Source organism: Antechinus flavipes, chromosome 2 (assembly GCF_016432865.1).
Source record: "Antechinus flavipes isolate AdamAnt ecotype Samford, QLD, Australia chromosome 2, AdamAnt_v2, whole genome shotgun sequence".
Classification (NCBI taxonomy): Eukaryota; Metazoa; Chordata; class Mammalia; order Dasyuromorphia; family Dasyuridae; genus Antechinus; species Antechinus flavipes.
In genome coordinates, this window is record NC_067399.1 from 62,143,430 (window position 1) to 62,168,122 (window position 24,693).

Sequence of the window (24,693 nt, forward strand, 5' to 3'; positions counted from 1 at the left end):
CCCTGGACTCATGCTGTCCATCACATATCACTGCGCTTTCCCATCCCTCTTCTCCATCACGTTTTAATTCTCTTCCTGGGGCACTCAACAACTATTATTAGGGTCCACTTTTACCAGATATATGCTAGTTGTGCGATCTTGGACAAGTCACTCAATCCTATTGCCTGAACAAACAAACAAAAAACAAAACCAGAACATGAGATATCATCATTGACTGAAAAGGGGAACCTTAGAGATCCCCTAGTCCAACCTTTTAATTTTATAAGTGAAATAACTGAGCCTCAGGGGCAACTGGATGGTTCGGTGGATAGAGCACCAGCCCTGAAGTCAGGAGGACCCGAGTTCAAATTGGATCTCAGACACTTAATACTTCCTAGCTGTGTGACCCTGGGCAAGTCATTTAACCCCAATTGCCTCAGGAAGAAAAAAAACTGACCCCCAGATTGGAAAAGGGCCTTTCTTGAGGACACATGGCTTTAGTGAATTTTCAATCCTATGGTTCTCTGATCCCACATCCAGGGCTTTTTCTGCTGGGAGGGACAAGGGGTGAGAGGGTCTCAGGGACTGATGACAGCACTGGATGCCTGGACCCTGAGTAGCCTGTGTGGACACGGTTCCCTTGGTAGTGACAGAAACAAACTTGAGGTCAAAGGCTAATAATATCACAGACAGAAATCCGAGTTAGGGCTTTTCCCTGACACGTCGGCCAGGCCTGATATGACCTCCCCCCTCTGGGGAAGAACGCCAGGGGGTGAAGAGGCCAGGTGCCACCAGCTGCCGGGGTCTCTCAACCCCAGAGGCTCAGAGGATATTTCCAGACTCCAGATGCCCTGGAGTGGGAAGTGGGGAGGGGCAGGGGCAGAAGTGAAAACGATGTTGCCAAGGACGCTAGATTTTGTTTGCCCTGCCTGGGGCCTCCACCTCTGCCACCTGGCCCAGCTCTTGGATTCCTAGGGCCTTGTGACAAGCCCTGAGCTTCCAGAAAGCAGCTCCCTGGGATCAGAGGCCCCTTCCCCTCCCAGACCCCTCACCCTGCCCCTGCTCCCTCCTTTCTTTGCCCTTGAAGGGGTCCAGAGACCCCAAGTGCATTTTTCACTCACGACCCCCACAATCTAACTGGAGCCAATAAGACTTACTGACCCTGGACAGCCAGCTTGAGTTGAGCCTTTCATACTAGACCCTCTGCAGAATCATCTTGTCCATGTAAGGTAGGGGATTTGGCAGGGGGGGAGGGAAGGCAGCTCAGAGCTCAATCGTTCCCCATCCTCCCAAGTCGTTAGGCATTCAAGGCTGCTAGGTGACTTGGTAGATGCAAGTGTTAAACCAGCAAGGGCTGAATTCTTCCTCAGTCATTTACTAGCTATATAACCCTAAGCCAGTAACCTATCAGTTCACCCTCAGTTTCCTCATCTATAAAATGGTATAATAATAGCACCTATTTCATAGGAGTATTCTGAAGACCAAATGAGGGAATATGTGTAAAGAGCTTTGCAAAGCTCAAAGTACAATATAAAATGCTAACCTCTACTATTAATGTTGGAGGGACTTTCATGTGGAAGAGGGAGGAAGAGTGTTCTTTTTGGCCCCAGAGGATAGAACCAGAAACAATGGGTAGGAATTTTTAAAAAGGCAAAAATAAAAGGGAGGGGCCTGATGTCAGAATAAACCTCAACCAACATATAAAGAGGCAAAAAAGGGGCTGATGTCAGAATAAACCTCAAACAAAAGGATTGTTCAAAAGTAGCCTGGGGTCCCTAGGAAGGTAATGGGCTTCCCCCCGTCCCATGGCAGTCATTAAACAGACTGAATGACCCCTTGTTGGATATGGCAGAGAAGGGAATTTCTTGTAGGTATGGGGTGGACTAATAGCCATTGATGTAGATCCTTAGTCCCCTGTGATTCAGTGAGGGAGCCCAAGTTCCTAGGAGGATTCTAGAGACCTAGGTCCTAGGTCTACTTCCAACACAATCTTGCTTCATGATGTTGCTCCAGTGGCCTTCCCTACCCTGGGTCTCATTGGTGAAAGTTCTTGCCAACTCTGACATTCGGTGAGAGTTCCTGTGAGTGGGCATGCAGGTTCTGGCAGCCTGGGAAACAAAGGAAGCCCCTGAGGTGTGTATGTATGGGGGTGAGGGGAGGCGACTGACTCAGAGGGTGGAGAGCTGATTCTCCAGTTGCCAGGGAAACAGATGAAGGACAGCCCGTATTGTGTGTGCCACTGTTGTCACGACAACCCAGTGGGGACCTAACCCAAGTGAGGCTTAGTGGAGTCTAAATTGAATGGAAGGAGCAGAAGTGGATGATGTCACCATGAATTACTTAAGGACAATCTCCAGCTAACACTTCCCTCAAATCCTGTAGCCCCAACCTGGTTCCCTTATCCCCACCCCACCCCCCACTTCCAATTAGTAAGAGTCAGCCCTCACATGTACTTTACAATTTCCATTGTCTTGTCCGTGTATTATCTCAGCGGATGCTCTATGACGAGGCAGGGAGGGTAGTTATTATTCTTTCTATCCTTGAAATAAAAAAGCTAAGGCTCAAGAGCTCTCTGAATTGGAAATGTAGAATACTTCATTCAATTCAAGGACCAGGGACCAGCACTGAAACTGAGAGATAGAAAGACAAAATCAAAACAAAATAAAAGAATCTCAACTCTTAGGAAATGTATGTTCTAAGAAGGAGAATTCAGACAAGTAATTTTCCTGGAATGACGGGTAGGTGGGATTGTGAAGGACTTTCAATGAAAACAGAAAAGTTGTATTTTATCCTAGAGGCAATAGGGATCTATCCACTGATGCTTTCTGAGTGACGTGGTCCATCTGTGCTGCAAAAATATCAGTGAGGATGATGAGTGGTGAATGGATTGGAGAAATGAGAGAGACTGGTGCAAGGAGCCCAGATGGGAACCACTGACCTGGTGAATCCTGAGATTACCTGGCCCCACCTCGAGGTGCCAAGATCAGGCAGCTAAAAAACAGTGAATCAACTCAAACTCAGGTCTCCTAACTCCCAGACCAGGATTGCTTACCCCACACTCACTAAAGTGTCAATAAATACACAATCGTGCAACCATTCTGAAACTTGGTGTTCTTCTCTGTAAAATTAAGGAGCAGCTACGTGGCACAGTGGATAGGGCACTGAGTCTGGAGTCAGGAAGGTCTGAGTTCAAATTTGAGCTGTATGATCCTGGACAAGTCACTTAATTCTGTTGACCTCATTTTTCTCATCTGTAAAATAATCTGGAGAAGAAAAATGGCAAACCATTCCAGTATCTTGATCAAGAAAACCCCAAATGGGATTATAAAAAGTCAGTCATGACAGACCAATAACAAAAATGAAGGACATAAATGATGTCCAAGGTCTCTCTATTTTTTAAATTCCTTATTCTAAGTTTCTCTCTAGCTCTGACATTCCTCATCTCTCATATTCCATATTTTAAAATTTCTTTTATCTCCATGTTCTATGGTCCCTTCCAGCTTTTAATATACTGGGTTTTAAGCTCCCTTCTAGATCTGAAATTGTGTGTTCTAAATTCCTTGCCATTTTAATTTAATTCCATTCGATTTAATTCAACATAAATAGCATCTATTATATGCAAGGCATTGTATTTAGAACAGTTTGTGTTCTCAAGTCCTAACACTGCCAACTTTCTTATGTTAGGGCCCTAAGGCAGCCTGGGACTTCCATTCCCTTGAGCCCTATCCCCCCTCCCACTATCCCTGACTTTACAATTCAATTTAGTTTGATATTGTTCAACCTATTTCTATTAAACTCCCTACTGAGTGCTAAGCCTTGTTGCAATAGCTAAAATAACTCAGGCCACACCTACTTTGGATAAGTCACTATTTGCCTTTATGTTGAACACCTTGGAATGCACCCTAAATTCTTTTCTTTTTTTATTTGTTGTTTTGTTTTGTTTTTGGTGGATAGAACATGAAATCTAGAGGAACTGGATTTAAATCCCACCTTTGCCATTTATTGTATTTACTTTGAATATTTCACTTTACTTTTTTTAAAATTACTTCTTCAGTCATGACAATGGCCAGACTAGACAACATCTAAACTCCCTTCCCATTCCAAATGCATGATCTTATTTTGATCCAAAACATCACCATCCTTCCAATCACCCAAGTTCACATTCTGGATTTTCTCTCCCTCACCCCATCTATCCAATCAGTTGCCTAATCTTGTGTCTTGCTTCTACAACATTTCTATTTGTTCCTTTCTCTATCTCACAAAGCCATTACCTTAGTTTGGACATTATCAACTCTCACCCGAACTGTCACAATATGTTCCTCACTCTTTTCATTATATATGTCCTCTTCATTCCATCCTCCACACAGCTGCCAAATAAACTGCAGTAGCTCCCTATTGCCTTTAGAACCAAATATAAACTTCTGTGTTTGACCTTTAAAATCCTTTACATCCTGACCCCAACCTACCCTTACCAACCTCTTTACATTACTCACCTTCCTTCATTCTATGATCCAGTCAGATTAGTCTTCTTGCTATTCCTTACACATAAACCTTTCTCTCCTGTCTCCATGCTTTGTATTAGCTCTCTTTGAAGCCTGGGATGTCCTTCTTCCTCACTCTGACTCTGAGAATCCCTAGCTTCCTTCAAGACTCAGCAAAAGCACCAACTTCTAAATGAAACCTTTCCAGATCCAACTGCTAGTCCTCTCTCCTTCAAATTTACTATGTCTATCCATACATGTGTGTATCCATCCATATGAATGGATGAGTGGATGGATAGATAGATGGATATATATATATATTCACTTATGTACATGTTTCATCCCCCTCCCAAAAGTGTATTCCCATTGCCTAGCACATTTAAAAAAAAAAAAATGAACCTGTGATTTCATGGGTATAGGAAGCTCCCAGGAAGGAATTCTCTCTCCTAAGGTAAATCCCAATGTTAGGAAGTTGCCTGAGGCATTGAGACTTTAAGTTTGCCCGTACATGTCAGTGGTAGGACTTGATATAGTTCTTCCTGACTCCCAGGCTGGATCTTTATTCACTCTCCTACACTATAGGCATATAGTAGTCACGTTAATAAAAGTAATCATTGATTGATTGATCAATGTATTACTATGATTCTATTTCAGTTAAATGGAATGGGAAGTGATTTTTATCAAACTTTTTCCTTCTTCCAACCAATTCCAGGAAATTCCACAAAATAGGAGACTGGGATCCCAAATACAGATCTTTACTCCTTGGAGAAAGAAAAAGGAGGGAGACCAGCTTAGGCCCTGGGCCCAGCAGACAATGCAACATGAGCCCCAGTTGGCCGGTCATGGGGTCAGGGCCCACCTGGTCCACTGTCTAGGCCACATTTACCAAAATGTCCTCATGAGCTCAGCATCCAGGAAGCTTGGGGAAGGCCAACTGGACCCCCAGGACAGAGGTGGGGGAGGGAGGAGGACAGGAGAGAGTATTTTTAGCCCAGTTGCTTGTATGGGCAGAGGCCCAGAAAACTGAGCAGGGAAAAGAGAAAAGAGAGGGTGGGGGCTGTTGACCAGAAATACAAAGACCCATGTTCAAATACCAGCTTTGGAATGCTTCTATGATTTAGGGCAAATCATTTCACCTTTCTTCTTTTTCTGTAAAATTAGAAGTTTGGCATAGATATTAGCTAAGTTTCCAGCTCTAAATTCTATGATCCTATGATATCACAAATTACTTTCTTCTCTCTGACACTCAGTTTTCTCATCTGTAAAATGGAGATTATAAGATCATAGATTTAATAACTGCTGCACTCTCCACCTCAATATGTTTTATAAACCTCAGAGCACTGTAAAATATACATTTTTATTATATTAAGGGTCCTAGGAGACAACTGCTGAGGGAGACCCCAAATCCAGGTCCTCTAAAGTCAGTAGGTTGTGACCATCCCTCTCCTTTCCCTTTTCCACAAGGCACTGGAGCCAAGCCTACTCTGTCTCAGCTTCCCTCTCCCCCATTTCAGTCCCCAACCTTTCTTCTCTGTCCCATAAAAACTACTCTATTTTACTTTCATCCTGTCTTTGCAGAGCAGTCACCTGAAAAGGATAAATAACCAATCCCCATATGGTGTTCATCATAGGTAATATATGGGATTGTAGTAAAAGCATTGACACAGAGTAAGAGGACATGGCTGCAAATTCTACATCTGCCCTTTACTTCCAGTAAAGGAAGTCATCTGGTAAGTCATCTCTGGGTATCTCAGCTACAAAAGGAACTCTAGGTTCCTTCTTAGGGGAACTCCAAAGTCCCTTCAATTCTGAACAATACAATCCTATCATGTGTTACTTCTTCCAATGAGGAAGAGTTCAATCATAGGGAATTTTGGACTAACAGTACTGAGGAATGGGGGATATTATGGGGTAAGGGGACCTTCTTGTTTTTTAATTTATTGTTGTTAAGTCATTTTCAGTTATGTCCCATCTTTCTTGTTTGTTTGTTTGTTTGTTTTTAGCAAAAATACTGCAATAGTTTTCCATTTCCTTCTCCAGCTTATTTTACAGATGAGGAAACTGAGGCAAACAGGAGTAAGTGTGTTGCCCAGTATCACACAACTAGGAAATATTTGAGGCTAGATTTGAACTCCAGTTTTCCTGACTCCAGGCCCAGGACCAATTCATTTTATCTTACATTACTCTCAAGTTGGCATCCCTGCCCAGTCACCCTGTTACGCAAAGAGGGAAACCATTGTTTCTCAGCATCCTCACAATGGGGGCCTATGCCTTAATTTGCTCCCATTTTTAAGATGAGGCAGAGGCCCCATCCCTTACCTTCCACCCCAGGAAATCTGTGACTCATCAGCAGGTATAAATGTCGGTTCTTCTATAACATGTAACCTCTATCTCCTTTTTTCTACCCACTGTGTCATCATCATGGTTCAGGACCTCACCATCTCTGTCTGGAGGAGTCTCCTAAGTGATCTCCCTCCTCAATTCTATCACTTCCTCAGCTCCCCCACAATCCAGATGTGCCAAAATAATCTTTCTAATACAAAGCACAGATATAAAAATCTATTCAGAAACCTTCAATGGCTCCCCATTGCTCTCAGAACACAATGAAAATTCCCCCAAACTAGCATTTTAGGCCCTCTACAATCTAAGTTGCAACCTAGCCAAATACTATTTTTAGCTTGCTGTTCAATAGATCCCCCCTCTTTTCCTACCAACAAGCAGGTCAGCCCCACCTCTCCATCTCCATCTCAGATAATCTTTATCCTTTTTCATGCCTCAGGTCAGGTCCACTTCTTCCCTGTAGCCCTCCTAACCTTCTATTTATTAAGGCCTATGTTGTATCTTCCCCCTCCGACATGTAACTTCTTTGGGATTGGGGATTCAGGGACTGTTATGTCCAGGGAGTATAGTCCAGTTCATGGGAGGTTCTTAATAAATATTTCCTGGCTTGAAAGGGAGGTGGCTTCTGGGCCAGGAAAAAGAAAGGAAGAGGGAAGGAGGGAGGAAGGGAAGGAGAGAGAGAGAGAGAAAGGAAGAAAGGAAGGAAGGAAGGAAGGAAGGAAGGAAGGAAGGAAGGAAGGAAGGAAGGAAGGAAGGAAGGAAGGAAGGAAGGAAGGAAGGAAGGAAGGAAGGGGAGAAGGAGGGAAGAAAAAAGAAAGGAAGAAAAAGAAAGAAAGAGAGAGAGGAAAGGGGGAAGAAGGGAAGAAAGAAAGAAATTGAAGCAAGATCTGAAATCTCTTCTACATTAGACAGTTCAACCTGCCTTTTTTTTTTTTTTTTTTTTTTTTTCAGAAAAGGACACTAAAGCTCAGCCCCTCCCAAAAAAAGTGTCTTTGCTAAGGCCAAATAGTAACAACAGAGGGAGGATTCAAACCCAGTACCCCTGACTTCTTCACAGAGTCCTTCTCTTCTTACCACATGGGCCCTGTAGAAACCTACTTTAGTGGCTGGTTCTCTGGGATTGAAGAATACTTGGTCTTGGAAGAACAGTACCAGGAGCGCTGCTTTACCTATCCGCCACAGCTCCGTGAGAGCCAGAGGCTGGATGAAGGGGCCAGAAATCCATTTCCTCCAAGGAAACTAGCTGCCTGCAGTTCCACGCTCCACTCTGGCTAACCTGTACCAGTCCCAGCCTCTACCTCCCCGGCTCTCCAAAACGGTCCTGCCCCCCTGGCCCTTAGACTCCGACTCTGTAAATATGTTTCCTTCTACAGAAAGGGAAAATGAGGCAGGCGCCGGAGGACTGGAAGAATTTCTTCCACTCTGAGTAACCCAGCTCCCCCTAGATGTGTCTGTGTGTCCAGGGTCCCGATTTATTCAGGGTTGTAGAAACTAACTGTCCCCACTCACAACGGCACATCTTCTCAGGGTTAGGAAGGGGTCTTAGAAAACATCCAGTGCATACTACTGCCTCTCTCCTCCCCATTTAACAGATGAAGAAACTGAGGCTCAGGGAGGGGTAGTGACACGGCTAGATAGTGGCATTTCTGGGCTTGGACTAGAAATCGGGGCCCTTCCCTATACAGCCCTTCACTTCCCAGACTGGGGTGGGGGAAGGGGTGGGATGGGGGGGCTTTCTCTCCAGGATTTCCCCTCAGGTCAGGCTAAGTACAGATACGTCAGTCCTCCCAGCCCCCGCCAGCTGCCACCCCCTCTCTCTGAGGTTTGAGTCTGAGCTGGCAGAGCCTGGGGAAGGGGAGGCCGAGATGGGGGAGGGGGAGAAAAGGGGGATGGATGAGGAGGAAGGACAGGGGGCGGGTCTGGGTTTGCTCTGCCTGAGCCGGGACATAAATAGACCGCGCTGGGGCTCTCCGGGAGATCAGCCCGAGCAGAGGCGGAGGCATCTGGGCGGGGAGAGCCAGCCCGGTCGGAATCCGAATTTGAGTCGGTGTGTGTCAGTCCCTACGAGAGGTGAGTGTCGCGGAGATCCGGCCTCGCTAGGGAGAGAGGGTAGGTCCCACCGGTGCCCCGGTGCCGGGGTCTGGTATAGGACAGAGACGAGCTCAGTTTGGTGGCCCGGGATCCTCGTGTAGGTGGCCTGGGGTTCTACAAGGGACGGGACGGTCCAGAGAACTTAGGGGTGTGGACTGAAGTCAGACTGGTCTGAGTGTGTGTGTGTGTGTGTGTGTGTGTGTGTGTGTGTGTGTGTGTGTAGTGTCTGTATGAGTGTGTATAGTGTGTCTATGTGAGTGTGTGTGCGTCTGCGTGTGTTCTCTCGGGGTTGTACGGAGCCCGAAATGGCCCTGGCCTTTGACAGTGGCTAAACCGAGGCGGCCCTGGGTGCCGGTGTGTATTAGCGGAGGGGCGGGCCGGGGGAGAGGGCAGGGCAGACCTGGGAATGGCCGTCTTGGCGGCAGCGGAGAACTATACAGCGGCCGCCCCGAAATCGGGCTCACAGCTCAACCTGTCCCTATCCTCTCCTTTCCTGTCCCCTTCTTCTGCCGGGTCCCCTGCTGCCCAGAGTGCTACGAGCGACGGGCACGATGACTCTGAACCGTGGAGCTCAGCGGCGTTGCGGGGACCGTCGGCGGGGCAGCACGCCCTTCCTCACCCAGCAGCACCTGCATCGCCGCAGCATGCCCGTGGACGAGCGAGACCTTCAGGCGACGCTGCCCTCCGGGCCCTTGGGCCAGCTGTCCAACCTGGTGCGGCGCCCCAGCAGCAGCCCCCGGGAACCCAGCGACTGCTGGGCCTCCGGCTCCTCGGACTCCATCACCTCTTCAGGCAGCGAGTCCGACGGCCACCTGTACAAGGTGATACTTCTGGGAGAGCGCGGCGTGGGCAAAACCAGCCTGGCACGCATCTTTGGCGGCGTTGAGGAGGGACCAGAAGCCGAGGCGGCGGGTGAGTAAGGAGCGCAGCCAGGAGGGGCTGAGCAGGACTGAGGGCGGGAGGAATGGGGGGAAAGAGAAGAGAACCCAGGCTGGTGGGGGACTGACCAGAGGAGAGTTAGGAAAAATATTGGGATGGAAGACTAAAAGTAGAATATGGGACAATATTGGGATGGAAAACAAAGCAGAATATGAAAAAATATTGGGTTGGAAGACAGCAGAATATGGAAAAATATTGGCATAGAAGTCTTGGAAAGAAAGGAAAGAAAAAAGAATAACGAGTGTAAACTCATGGGGGGCAGGAACTAGCCTTCATTTTTGTCTGTATTCCCAGAATTTAGGGCAATGTCTTATATTTGGTAGGTGCTCAAGTGTTTGTATGGAATTGAATTAAGATGGGAAGGATCATGGAGAAATAAAAGAAAGAGACCCTTGGGTGGGGGTAGGGGTGGGGGGCTTCAGATGGCCTTGCTTGGGATCCTGTAGAGATTTCTGATCTCATGGAGAGAGCTTGATAGTTGCTTGAGTCACTTCCCTCTCTGAGATTATGAGAAAAGAATGATGTAAGGTAGAGTGAGGAAAACTCTGTTGGGAGGGAGGCTGACCTTGCTAGCAGAAAACTCTGGTTTGAATCCCACCTCTGCAATAAATTTACTGAAGGACCTTCAACAAAGAACTTCTTTCTCTGGTCCTGAGTTTCTATTCTCTAAACAAAAGGGGTGGGACTAGATCTAGTCTCTAGACATGGTTTCATATCACTGCTGAATGAGATATTCTGGAATTCTTAGGAGGGGGAAGAAATGGAAAAGAATAAACTTCCAGGCTTGGGGAAGGACTTCTGTGAGTTTATCCATCTTTCTGCCCATCCATTTATTAGAATTGCTGAGGTTGTCGGTGGGAATGGGGAGAGAGAGGAAGTATCCCTCATCTTCTTAGAGTGATATAGGAGTGACAAAAGTCACCCTTCTCACAGGTATTCACCAGACACAAATTTTGGAGCTGCAGGAAAAAATGATGTCCAAAGTCTTGTTGAAGGTCCTCTGAACCAGAATTCATGGAGAATTTTTTTGAGAAGGAAGGAAGAATAACAATATAGAGACCTCAGAGATCATCTTGTCCAAATCTTCTCATTTTACAGATCAGGAAACTGAGGCTTAGGGAGGAAAAGGTGATCTGTCTAAGTTCATAATGACAGTAAGAGAAAAGACAAGATTTCAACTGAGGTCTTCTGACTCAAAATCCATTATTCTTAATAAAGACTTGTTGACTGACTTCTAGATCTTTCCACACTGTACCTTTTCAAAGAGGTTCATGGGTGGGAGGGAACTGCCTTTCAGTGGCTTCCTAGGCCTAGGTAAGGTTAGTGCGTTCCCACCATGGTCCTCTTCACTGAAGGCAACTATAGTAGGTAACAGTCTGAGATCTGAGTATTGGCCGATGGCAGATAGGATTTGATAGAGGGGATGTGAGTATTGTAGGTCCAACCAGCTCAGCCTGGTACAGATCAGTAGCTGTAACTTTCCAAATATTGTGGGAGATGGATAGAAGCTTTCAAGAAGCAAAGAGACAATGTCCCCTAAATTTGGACCAATCTATACTCTCCAGTGGGCAGTTCTGTGGCACAATGGATAGCGTATTGGTATCAGAGTCATGATAACTCATCTTTCTGAGTTTAAATCTGGTCTCAGAAACGTATTAGCTGTGTGACAAGTCACTTCATCTTGTTTGCCTCAGTTTCCTCATCTATAAAAGGATCTGGAGAAGGAAATGGCAAATCACTGCAAAATCTTTGCCAAGAAAACCCACATGGAGTCACAAAAAGAGTCACACATGGTTGAACAACAATTCTTCATTAATTGGGCTAGCAGAATCTTTCCTTTATGCCCTTCAGTCTGAACCAATCTTTCAGGCCAGGATAACCCAGCTTACCATAGTAGTTAAAACTCTCTTAAAATCAAGAAGACCTTGATTCAAATCATGCCTTAGACACTTAATAGTTTTACGTCCCTGAGCAAGACACTTAGTTTTGGGGAGCCTCAGTTTCCTCATCTGTAAATTGAAAGGGTTATACCCAGATTTCTGAAGTCCCTTCTAGCTTTTCAATCTAAGATCCTAAGCTCTCCTCTTGGGGCCTCAGTAGGCCACAGTGGGAGGAATAATTCTAACTACCCAGGAACGTCTTCTTGGTCCATAAAGCAGAGAAGGCTGTTTTCTAGACCTGCCTGATGGCAAAGGGATGTGAAGGTAGGAACTGTAATATCAGCTAAAGAAGCAGAGATTCTGTTGTTTTATGGAGAATTGGGAGCTGATACCTTGTATCACTCACCATGCATCACATTGGAACAATGAAACGCTGCTGGGCTTCATAGGACAGAGTGTGTTTACGTTACTTGCCTGTGACATCATGTATCATCAGTAACAGTAGCAGGGATCGTGGGAATAATAAGGAAAAGGAATGGGGGAAGGGAAGTTAGGGGTCCAAGGGTAATAGAAAACAGATGGATAGATGAGAGGTTAGGGGTCCAGCTATAATAAGAAACAGAGGGATGGGGAGTTGGATGGGGAGTTGAGGAATTCAGCTATAACAGAAAACAGGAATAGATAAGGAGTTTAGAGATCTAGCAATAATGGAAAACAGGAATGGATAAAGAGGTTAAGGGCACTGCTGTAATTGGAAACAAGGGGACAGATAAGGAGGTTAGAGAACGTATCCAATCCAACAACCATTTTTAAGTACCTCCTATTTGCTAGGCATTGGAAGGGGGTACAAAGACAAAAAGGATAGTGCCTGTCCTTGAAGTGGACCAATTTATAATGAGAAATAAAAATGGGAGTCTAGGAGGCTGGCTATGATCATGTGTGTTTATATGTGTGTGTATGTACATTGGTTGCAGGTCTTGCTATAATTGAAAACATAAGGGAGAGTAAGGAGAAAGGAGAAGGGAGTTTAAGGAAACATTTAGCATAGCAATTGATGGGAGATGGGGACAGAAGGAGATCAGGGGTCTTGTGCTACACCCAGAATGCTTAGCACACTTTGTCTTTCCCTCTCTCTGTGAGGTCCCAACAATGACATTGTTGTCTGGACATGTCTTTTCCCTAGGGAATACCTATGACCGGTCCATTGTGGTGGATGGAGAAGAGGCTTCCCTCATGGTGTTTGACATCTGGGAACAGGTGAGACTCCAAACCAAGAATGGGAAACCCAGGGGTATGTAGGAAGAAGGAAATTTATTGGGACAGATGGATCTTCTTGGGGGAATGAAGCTAATGACTGTCCAGGAGGTAATGGGATGTCCCCGAGTGTGGTCATAATGTCCTGAAACCATCTGGACTTAGGACCATATGATTTTAGAACTGGAAGGACCTTTGAGTTCTTCTAGTCCGGCCCACTCCCTCATTTTTAGATGAAAGAAGTATCACATAGGTAATGGTAGTGCTGAGATTTGAACCCAGGACCTCTATTTTCAAGTCAAATACTTTTTGCATCAAACCATGCCAATTTATAGAGTCGTTTTAATGATCTATTTGCCCTTCCTTCTCTCCTCATGATGCCCTCCTCCCCCAAGCATTTGAATCTAAGAGATGGGAAAGGCTTGTTTCCAAAACTGAAACATTTCCAGATTAGAGTCAGAGAGTAAGAGTAGTTTGTTGATGTGACCCAATTCCTCTTGGGATCCCTATATTCTCCTCTTTCACTTCTCCCAAAATAATTTCTGAAACAGGGCTTTCTCTGGAGCATGAAGGGGCTACTGCCTTTCTCACTTTAGATCTCAACTTCTCCCTCCCTCCTTTTCTCCTCCTACTTTCTGATATTGACTATGGATTTAAAAGGTGATAAGAGAGGATCCCAAAAAAATGGCTTCCTGACACTGAAGAATTCACTTACTATCTTTGAAGTGCTCTTTCCTCATTTATAAAATAAGGGGGTTATATTTCTAGCTGGTATAACTTATATGGATTTATAATTTAGTGCTTTGAAACTGCATAGCATTTTTATATAATGACTTCAAAGTGTAAGAGCTTTGAATTTGGAATCAGGAATCCTGATTCTGCTACTTACTTGATTCTCTCATCCTTCTTCCCCTCTCTGATCCCCAGTAGCTATTTCAACAGAGTTAATTCTATTTGCACTGTCTACCTCAGAGTAGGGAGAACATTTTATAAAGCTAGAAATAAGATGGTAAGAGATCCTAATTAGGACCCTGGGACAGGTAGTACAAGTAGAATTATTCCCATTTATAGATGAGGAAACAACTTTAGAGAGATTGGATGAATCTCTGAAACCATAAAGCAAGATGCTAGAGCAAGAATTAAACAAAAACTCCTAAATTCTTCTTCTGGGCTAGATCAAAGCTTCTTAAACTGTGGGTCACAACCCCATATGGGGTTGCATAACTGCATGTGGGGTTGGCGAAAAATTTGCCAACAGTAAAAGACATCAAATATTCTGTCAAGATTTAAATTCTTTATGTAAAATTAAACAAGCATCTCATTAGTATGCAAATTGGCTTTCATATTTAATAAATAGTAATATTATATGTGTATCAAAGAATCGTTTTAAAATAAATTTTGTTGTGATTGGTTGTTAGTTAATGTTTGATTTGCATACCTTTTTAATATATGCATATATCCAGGGTCATGTAAAAATTTCTCGGGTACAAAGGAGTCACAAGTGGAAAAAAGGCCTGGACAACATGGCCTCTCAGCTACTTGAGGACAAGAACTGAGACTTAGCTAAATTGCTTTCACAAAGCAGATACTTTAAAAATATTTGTTGTATTATTCCTTATTACTTGTGACATTTTGTGTTCCAACATTCTATGATCTAAAGCCTCTTCCAGTTCTAACATTCTATGATTGGATGAGATAAGCCTGATATTTGAAAAGAAAAACAGAACTGGCTGCTCATCCTCCTCCCCTGGCAGTCTGCGAGAAATTCCATGGTCTACCAGAAATTAAGGAAGGAGCAGCCGGGTCAAGGGCAGGCAGGGAGTTGATTCTGTGACCTAAAGGGTAAATTTTCTCCCCTATTAGGATGAAAGTCAGTGGCTGTCCAATCATTGCATGAAGATGGGGGATGCCTATGTAATTGTGTACTCGGTCACTGACAAAGTCAGTTTTGAGAAAGCCTCGGAGCTGCGTATTCAGCTGCGCCGTGCCCGCCAATCAGAGGATATCCCCATCATCCTCGTGGGCAACAAGAGTGACCTGGTCCGTTCCAGAGAAGTCTCTGTGGATGGTGAGTCTACGACCCTGGGAGGAGACAACTCAAGTCTGGGATTCAAACCCCAGCAACTGCATGGTTAAAAGAAAATTATGCACCCCCCCTTGCCCCATTCCTCCCCCCGGGACCCGCCAAGTTTCTAAATATAAGACAGAAAAATGCTGGCTGAAGTCAGGCTGCCTCTCTAGGCATGTCTGTTCGGAACAGTGCTCTGGGGAAAATTGAGGTGGAAATGAGGGGAACCAGAGCAAGGCTTGGGAGGCGGAGTGGGATTCATTGGAGGAGTGAGGGGGTCCAAGGGGAGGAGGCGGAGCAAAGCAGAGGGTGGTTTCTTTAGTAAGCCTGATGAGAAAGCTTCCTCTGAGAGGTTATAGGGTTATAGAGCTAGAAGAGACCACAGAGATCATCTCGTTCAACTCCCTCCTTTTACAGATGAAAAAACTAATGCTCTGGGCAGTTAAGTGACTTGCCCAAAGGTATACAGGTACTAAACCTCAAAGGTGAATTTGAATCTAGTTCTTCTGATGTTAGAGGCCAATATTCATTCTCTGAGCTTAAGGATACAAAGACATGTAATAACAGACTCAGCTGCTCTTAAGGAGTTTACATACAGTCTATTGGAAAGAAAGGCACATATAGAAATATCTATAAAAAAAAATAGAGACACACACAAAAAAAATCCCACCCACCCCTGCCCCTTCACATCAGTTCTGGAAGGTCTTTAGTGCCCATATGGTTACTTGCACTTTATTATCTCTATTCTTAAGGCTACCCAGAGAAGGGAAGTCATTTTACTTAGCCAAAGTCATGCATTTAGGAGATGTCAGCATTGCTGAGCCTTAATGTGACTTCTGTCTTCTGAGTGTCGATTCTAGTGCCCTTTCTATTATACCATGAGATAAATGAGAGTGACAGAGACAGAAACAGAGAGAGAGAGAGAGAGAGAGAGAGAGAGAGAGAGAGAGAGAGAGAGAAAGAGGCAGATGGACAGAGAAAGAGAGACAGTCACAGAAAGAGACAGAGAAACCGAGATAGGGACAGAGACAGAAAGATTGAAACTGAGGTTTCAGGACCTCATCACCTTCCCTGCCCATTATTACAAGAAGTTACTCAGAGAGTGCTGATACAATGGGAAAGGAAGCCATCAGCAACCAAATGATTTTGCTTTCCAGAGAGAGTCCCAACTACAGAGTAACAGACAAATATAAATGACTTGCAAACTTTAAAGCACTACTTATGAGCTAGCTAATAATAATTAGTTCTCATTAATGATTAATTAATTATATCTTAATCACTAGTAATCAATAATTTATTATTGTTATTACAAATATGATAAGGACAAGTGTAGGATTCTCTGGGAGAGCTAAAATTTCCCAGAATTTGAGTTCAAATCATGGATGGCTCTGAGGAAGAAGGAATTTAGGGCCCAAAGAAAATAGTTGGATCCATCAGAGAGGGGAAATTGTACCTTTGATTATGAGATCCTATGGGCAGTTTGTGACTTCTGCATTTTCTGTAGAATGACATGACCTTCCTATGAGCCTACCGTCCAACCCCTAAATTCAAAGCAATTGAGCAGCAAGAGTTCACTTTTTCCTGGGTGTAGGTTGGTCAGGGAAGACCAAGAGAAGGTGTCTAAGTTGAGCTTGGAAGGAAGGAAGACTCACTGGCAGATGGAAATGGAAAGAAGGGGAATCTATTCCAAGTGAACAAAAATATGGAGACTGAAGAAAGCAGAATAACAGGGAGCATGGAGTAGTTCAGTCTGGCTAGAACACAGAATACTCGGAGAAGAGGAATTTGTTTGGTGTAGACTAGGGGAGTCGCCAAAGACATTTAAGTATTTCTTTGGAACTCAAAGCAGAATCTTTCAATCTCATCCCCGGCCACTCTGAGGATGAGACAGAGACTTAGCACAGTGACTGGTACATAGTAGGTGCTTAATAAATGCTTATTGACTGAATGATTCTATACCTTGGAGATCTATAAGAATCCTTATATTTATAGATAAGGAGATGGGGTAAAGGGGAATGGATGCCCAATGTCACACAGGCTAGCTGGTGATAAAGATGATAGGGTAGACTTTGGTGGAGTCCCTCGCCCCCTCACCACCTCTTCCCCTAGCCTTTCCTCTAGTCCTCCTCCCTCACTGCTTCTCTATCTCCTCTTGGATCCTCAGAGGGCCGGGCTTGTGCCGTGGTGTTTGACTGCAAGTTCATTGAGACGTCCGCTGCCCTTCACCACAACGTGCAGGACCTGTTTGAGGGCATCGTCCGGCAGATCCGGCTCCGGAAGGACAGCAAAGAAGACAATGCTCGGCGGATGGCCAACACCAAGAGGCGAGAGAGCATTGGCAAGAAGGCAAAGCGCTTCCTGGGCCGAATTGTGGCCAAGAACAACAAAAAAATGGCTTTCAAGGCCAAATCCAAATCCTGCCACGACCTCTCGGTGCTTTAGGCGGAACTACTGTGGGGTGGGGGAAGGGGTGCCCCTCAAGGGGTACAATAGAGGTATTCTTGATAATCGCGGGATCCCTGTCCATGGTATAGTGGAACGAGTGCTAGATTTGAAATCCTTGAGCTGGGTTCAGGTCTAGGACTCTGCCAAGTAAATGCTCTAATCTGGGACTCAGTTTGGGAATCGGACAACTCGAAAATCCCTGACAGCTCAAAATCCATGATGCCTTAAGATTCAGCGATGACTCTGGAAAGGAAGGCTGGAGAGGCTGCCATGGAAGCCTGGAGGTCAACAGCAGCTGGAACTCCAGCCCTTGCCCCTCAGGGCCTCCTCTCAGTCAAGGGGCCTGCCCCTCTGGCCTGGCCGGGGCACTATGTGCTACAGATGGACAAGGAGAGGGTGGTCCATTGGACATGATGGCACTGCCCCAAATCACTCCTTGGGAGAAGCCCTAGGACCTGGGTACGCAGGCCCGTACTTGTTTCAGACCCCTGTGGGGACAATCTGAACCACATCCCAGTGGGAGAAAATAAATGGGGAGGGAGGGGGGCAGACTTAGTTGACTATTTTATGCAGTAAGTTAATATTGCACTTCCATTTAGGTTGTTTGATGAATTTGTTATTTGTTTACATGCAGACTTTTATAATAAAGGATTATTTCCTGTTAGAGTTCATTTCCTGATAGATTATTTTCTGCAGAACCCTTGCCCCTCTGTCTTGTGTTTGGCGTGGTGGGCCATACTAGCTTCAGGAAAAGCAAAAGATGAGTATCTGGGGTCACAGGTTCCTGGTGGCTAGTACCAGCTTTGCCATAATTCTCTGTGTGCCTTTGGAGTAATCACTTCTACCCTCTGAGCCTCTGTTTCTCCAGTCCCATGAAATGAGATGGATGAACTAGATTATTTTTTAAAATTATTTTTAATATACACATTTTAATTTTCAAAATGCAGAAAAAAATCCTTTTCAACATTCACCCTTGCAAAACCCTGTGTTCCAAGTTTTTCTCCCTCCCTGCCCCCAACCCCTCCCCTTAGACAGCAAGAAATCCAATATATGTTAAACATGTGCAATTTTTGTAAACATATTTAATGGACCAGATTTTTAAGGTCCTGTCTAGCTCTTACTATTTTATGTTCAAGGGTATCTTCCCACTCTGACATTCACTCATCATTGTTTTGTTCTTCCACCTTTCCTCATTTGTAAAATGGGCTAAAATAATCTCTGCCTCTCCCACAGGAGTGAGAGCAAGGTATTAATATTCTGCATTCTACAGACCCTTCTATGATTGTGTTCTACAGTTCTTCCTAGCTTAACTGGTTCATGTTCCAAGGTTTCTTTTAATTCTGAGAACTATAATCTCCAGCATTTTGGTAGGTTGGTTTTTAGCTTGATTCTAACAGGTGCCAGGATCAGGTCAGAAAGTCTCTCTCCCTTACAAGTTGGTCTGTATGGGCCCTGCCCCATGGGAAAGCATTCAGCCAAAGGGATGTTTGCATTCCACAAGAATAGGCATCTAGAGAAATGTCAGTCTAACCCAGCACTGGAGAGATCGTCAGGAGACGTTGGGATCCTGGTTCCTGAGCTTCCCCAGAGGCGGAGCTAGCAGGGGGCCACTAGGTTTTTGCCATAGAACAGCAATCTTTCCTGGTTCTCTGCCTGGCCCTGACTTTTGGGAATGGGCTGACTTGGTTCTCTTTGGACATAGTAGAAATCCCCAGATGTCCTGTGGTGGATTCCTTCCTCAGGCTGCACCCCCAGTCCTCCCTTTTCCCCATTCTTTCATCTGGGGCTAGCTGCCCCTGGGCCACATCCTTAGCCAGCTTTCCAAGCTCCAATACCAGTCTCCCCCATTCCTTACTTAGCCCAAGCACAGAAATTGCTAGATCCATCTCAGGACTCGCAGCCCATGCAGTACGTTGGTGGGACCCTCCCTCTGGTTATTGATCACAGCTCTATCTCATCAGGGCCACAGGCTCTGACTCCCCTCAGTGGACCTTGCCATCCACTTGAACACTCAATCCTTTCTTCCACCAAAGATTTCCTCTCTGACCCGTGGATCCTCAGAGCTGGGAACACTCTGGAGAGGAGGGGAGGACTCACCTTTTCTCAGCTTCTGGGGCTCTCTGGAGGCTTTACTCTAGCTTGAGGGGAGCAGGAGGTAGACGGCGGATGGCACCTTGAGGAGGGAAATGGGGGTGAAGGGGAGAATCTTGCCAATGCCATACTGAAGTTCCACTAAACCCAATGTGTTTCATCTCTGTCCCGTCCCCTACCCTCTCCCCCTCACTATGTCTTCAGGATCATCCTCTTCCTCCTCTCCTCCTTCCCTACGGGCTCACCACCTCCCCCATAGAAATTCAGAGTCAGGCCCTTATGGGGTCCAAATTGTGCTGGGAAGTGTGAGAAGAGGCTGGGACAACTTGTGCTAACCACTTTCTAATTAAATCCTGCTAAGGACAACTTGGTCTGACTCCAATTCTGTAGGGACCACCCAGGAGACGGCCTTGTGAGAGCAGTGGAAAGAATACTGACTTTTGAGTCATAGGGTCCGGGTTCAAATCTCAGCTCTTCTGCTTACTATTTGTGGGCTTCAGTTTCCTTCTCAGCTTGATTTAATGATTTGTCAGGGTCCCTTGTTTCTAAACACTTTAATCCTGTGAAAAATTGTTTATGGCCATAAAAATAAGGTCAGAGAAAAGAACAGGAAGCTGAGGCTGTTTCTTTGGAGTAAAAGATTGCGAAGGGAATGAGGCCCCTGAGGATTTTTTCTTTTGCGGGGGCAGGGAGGCAGCTCAGTCAGTCTCAGTGAGGGACCCCTTTAAGTCCATTGCCCTTGAATATAGAGGGGGATCAGAAAAGGCTTTCTTACAGAAGATGATACTTGAGTTGCATTTTAATAAAATAGAGGAATTCTATAAAGCTAAGGTAAAAAGAAAGTACATTGATAGTTCTGTGATGTAGGTATTACAGGATAAATCTTCTGAATGTGGTAGTCATGAAATTATGGATTTATTATCTTTTTTAAACATTTTTATTTCTGTCCCCTCCAACACCACTGAGATAGTGAGTATTATGGTATCAATTATATATGTGATATAAATTATATTACTATATGATTTATTATTAGTAAATATTTGATTTGCATACCTATTTTATTTATTTAATTAATTATTTTTGGCAAGGCAATTGGGGTTAAGTAACTTGTCAGCTAGTAAGTGTTAAGTATCTAAGGCTGGATTTGAATTCAGGTCTTCCTGGCTCCAGGGCTGGTGTTCTATCCACTGTGCCATCTAGCTGCCCTCCTATTTTACATACATATATATCCAGGGTCACATAAAAATTTCTCAGGTGATTTTTGTTCCATCATTTTGTGCTATCTTGCACCTAAATACTTATCCATAAATTTTTTTTCTTCTTTTTTAGGTTACTTTTATTTTTTTATTAAAGCTTTTTATTTTCAAAACATATGCATGGATAATTTTCAACATTCACCCTTTCAAAACTTTATGTTCCAAGTTTTTTTCCTCCCTTCCCCCTACTCCCTCTAAGAGATGACACATAATTTAATATATATTAAACATGTGTAATTCTTCTATACATGTTTCCACAATTATCATGCTGCACAAGAAAGATCAAATCAAAAAGGGAAAAAAAAAAAAAGAAAAACAATGCAAGCAAACAATAACAAAAAAAGTGAAAATACTATGTTATGGTCCACACAGTTTCCACAATCCTCTCTCTGGGTGCAAATGTATCTCTTCATCATACTGATCCCTAAATTATAGAGAAGAAAAGATAATTGACAAACAGAAAGCAAATACATTCTTATTTTGTATCTGATATTGGCTATATATATACTGTATTTTTATTATTTATTAGCTATCATGTTATGAAGGAGCCCACCCTCAAATCATTGGGGGGAAAATTTTTCTCAGATGAAAAAGGGTTTTGGGTAGAAAAAATTTAAGAAGCCCTGCTATAGGAATTATCCCCATTTTGCAGATGAAGGGACTGAGTCTCAGACAGAAAGAGACTTGCTCATTCTCACACAACTATTAAATAGGAGAGCAAAGATTCACACTCAGGGCTTCTTGTCATCAAGGCCATTATTCTTTTCATATTGCCTATTTTTAATCCTTCCCTCTCTTCTTTCCAACTGTCCTACTTCTGTGAAAGTGAGAATGATGATTTCGTTCAGTCCTATTTCACTTAAATGCAGTTCACTTGCAAGTGAAGACATCACCCTCCTGATGTCATTAGTACTGTTGAACAACAACCCTACCTCCATCTATCATTCCCTCCTGTTTCCTGTCCTAGCCCGTGAGAAGACAAAAAGAAAAGATGTGGGTCTCTACCTCCAGGAAGCTTACAATCTAGTTGGGGAGTGGGGTGGGGGTGGGGAAGGAGTGCACAGATAGAATGAGAAGAGAATAATAATCATTCAAGACAGGCTACAATCAGACATGCTTCAGACTCTGTGAATGTAACAGTAATGACACGTTTCTAAAGGGTTTTTATCTTTTCTAAACACTTGTAAATCGATTGTGTCTTTGCTTCTCACAATCACTCTATGAGGTATTTAGGAAGTGGATTCATCTCTCCCACTTAATGTGTGAGAATACTGAGGCACAGGTGAGGGAAAGTCTCTAGTCCAAGTGAATCTACAAGTGAGAAAGTTTCCATGCTCAAGGAACTAACATTCTAGTAGAGGACACAACAAATAATGAGGAATCACCGAGGAAGGGAACTTTGGTCTAGCTAGTCCCAGGGATTGTGAAGGGAGCCATAGGGCAACTAAATTACCGTGTTCTTTCTGGTAACCACAGTAATATTGATTTGATTATTAAACCCATTGTTTCCTGAACAAGAGGTGAGAAGACTCTGTGGGATGGGGTAGGTAGGAGCTTCCACGTGAGCCAACAGAGAAAACTGCAAGATTCCTGAACTGTTGGACCTTGGTATCTGGATGATTGGTTGGCTCGGAGCCATGACTCAATGTTGCCTCCATGGACCGGGTGTAGAGAGGAAAGCATTAGATCTTGAGTCAGGTGTCATTGTGCTAAGTATCTAGCTTAACTTTCCTGTAGTTCTTGAAATATCTGTGTTTTATCAGCATCCTGGCGTTGTGGATAAAATGCTGGACTTGAAGCCAAGGTCTGAGTTCAAATCCTATCCTTTATCCTTCTGGTTGTGTGACCATGGGCTAGTCACTTGACCTCATTTAGCCTCAGTTTCCTCACCTGTAAAATGGGAGTAATACTGTGCTATCTGCTGTATCTTGGGAAATTGTTTATGAGGATCAAATGAAGTATGCATGAAAAATGCTTCACAAATTTTGAAAGACATCTGGGTGTCTCAGTGGATAGAGCACCAGACCTGCTGCCAAGAAGACCTGAGTTCAGATGCTACTTTAAGACACTTCCTAGTTATGTGATCTAGCTAGCATGTCTTGGTTTTCTCTTCTCTAAAATGAAGGTAATAAAAGCAAAGCAAAAAAAAAAAAGAATAAGAAAGGAAGGAAGGAAGAGAAAGAAAGGAGAGAGAGAGAAAGAAAGAAAAAAGAGAGAGAGAAAAAGAAAGAGAGAGAGAGAGAGAGAGAGAGAGAGAGAGAAATGAACTATCTCACTGGAAAAACAACTGACCTGAAAAATAGATCCAGGAGAGATAGTTTAAAAATTATCAGTGTACCTGAAAGTCAGATCAAAAAAAAAAAAAAAAAAGAGCCTGGACACCATCTTTTAAGAAATCATCAAAAAAAAAAACCTGTCCTGATACTAGAATCAGAGGGTAAAATAGAAATTAAAATGGGGGTAATAATAGCACTTACTCCCAGAGTTGTCATGAGTATCAAAAGAGATAATATTTTCAAAGCACTTGCAAACTTTAAAATGCATATAAATACCAGCTATTTTTATATATTAGTTATTATCACTAATTTTCTTTCTCTGTAAAATGGGGATGATGGTCTTTGCTCTACTTGTTTCATAGATTTGTAAGGAAAGTGCTTTGTAAATCTTGATATGTGTTATTTCCTATCTGGAAAACAAGGGTAGCTTCTATTTCTAATCTGTTCCAGCTTGGGTAGTCGATGTCTTATAAAATGAGCTTCCAAACTTCTTCAAAGGATAATCTCTTTTCCTGGAGAACATTTTCTCTTGCTTTTCCCTATTTCAAGGTCAAAAATCTGGGTCCGGCCTGACTCTGCTCATCTCAATGCCACAAATTCCCCATCTCAGTTGTTATGTAGGGATTGCAAACCTCAGGCCTCTGAAGTGGAGATCTCTGGGTTTGTTCCCACTCAGCATGGAGACCCAACCATTGCCTACTCCATCCTTCCCATGAGACTTTGGACCAAGGACGGACAGGGGAGACCAGGAGTTTCCTGAGCCATGTTCCAGTGAAGCTTTCTCAGTGTGGTTCAAGCTTTCTCAGTGTGGTCAGGTTCAAGGTCACAGGCAAGGTTCCAGGCCCTAGCTGTGTTCCTACTTTGCTCACAGTACAAGATTTAGGTAGGACCTTGCTCTAAGGGATTTGCCATATAGATTGGATTTGGACACTTTCTGCCATGTCAGAGGATGAGGGCTGTTGAGAGCTGGAAAGAGTCTTAGATGTCAGCTACCTGATTTTTCAGCTAGCTACCCCCCCATACTTTGATTTACCCAAGGTCACACGGAGAGTAAGAGGAGGAGCTAAAACAGCCTCAGGTTCTCTGAATTGAAATCAAGGTTCTTTTCTACCGTATCACCCTTAGATTCGGTCCCAGATTAGAGTGGCCAAAGTAGAAGGGGTGGCTCTTAGAATGGAATGTTAGAGTTGGAGGGAATCTGAAAGCATGGGACGTCAGAGCTAGAAGGAAATTAGCATTAATGGAATGACAACTATATTCCAGGCACTGTGTTAAGCATTTTACAAATGTTATCGCCTTTGACCCTCACAACAACCCTTGGAAGTTAAATGCCATTATTATCCCTCATGTTTAGAGATGAGGAAATTGAGGTCAGAGTCACACAGCTAGCTAAACCATCGAGACTGAAATTTAACTTAGGTATTCCTGATACCAGCCCCAGCACCATATACTGCACCAAAGACTGTTATTGTGTTTTGTCCTTTGTCCACCAGCTATCTCTAGGGATCCAAAGACATAGCATGTTAGAACACAGAATGTCAGAACTAATAAAATTCTTAGAGACTGTTTAGCTTTCTTTCCCATTTTATAGAC

At 43.9% G+C, this 24,693-nt stretch overlaps 1 protein-coding gene across 1 annotated transcript; it reads left to right on the top strand.

Annotated features, from left to right (window-relative positions):
* Nucleotides 1–8,778: 8,778 nt before the first annotated feature.
* Nucleotides 8,779–18,148, top strand: RRAD (RRAD, Ras related glycolysis inhibitor and calcium channel regulator). The gene is made up of 5 exons (XM_051975067.1): nucleotides 8,779–8,870; nucleotides 9,421–9,803; nucleotides 12,894–12,967; nucleotides 14,828–15,032; nucleotides 17,197–18,148. The coding sequence occupies exons 2-5, from the start codon at nucleotides 9,443–9,445 to the stop codon at nucleotides 17,472–17,474; spliced, it is 918 nt and encodes a 305-aa protein (XP_051831027.1). The 5' UTR covers nucleotides 8,779–8,870; nucleotides 9,421–9,442; the 3' UTR covers nucleotides 17,475–18,148.
* Nucleotides 18,149–24,693: the final 6,545 nt, after the last annotated feature.

What these genes read in the sequence shown, in the direction of transcription:
- RRAD (XM_051975067.1), top strand. Translation starts at nt 9,443, where the DNA reads ATGACTCTGAACCGTGGAGCTCAGCGGCGTTGCGGGGACCGTCGGCGG. An exon ending in ACCAGAAGCCGAGGCGGCGG is followed by an intron (nt 9,804 to 12,893) that starts GTGAGTAAGGAG and finishes TCTTTTCCCTAG; the next exon opens with GGAATACCTATGACCGGTCC. An exon ending in CAGAGAAGTCTCTGTGGATG is followed by an intron (nt 15,033 to 17,196) that starts GTGAGTCTACGA and finishes TTGGATCCTCAG; the next exon opens with AGGGCCGGGCTTGTGCCGTG.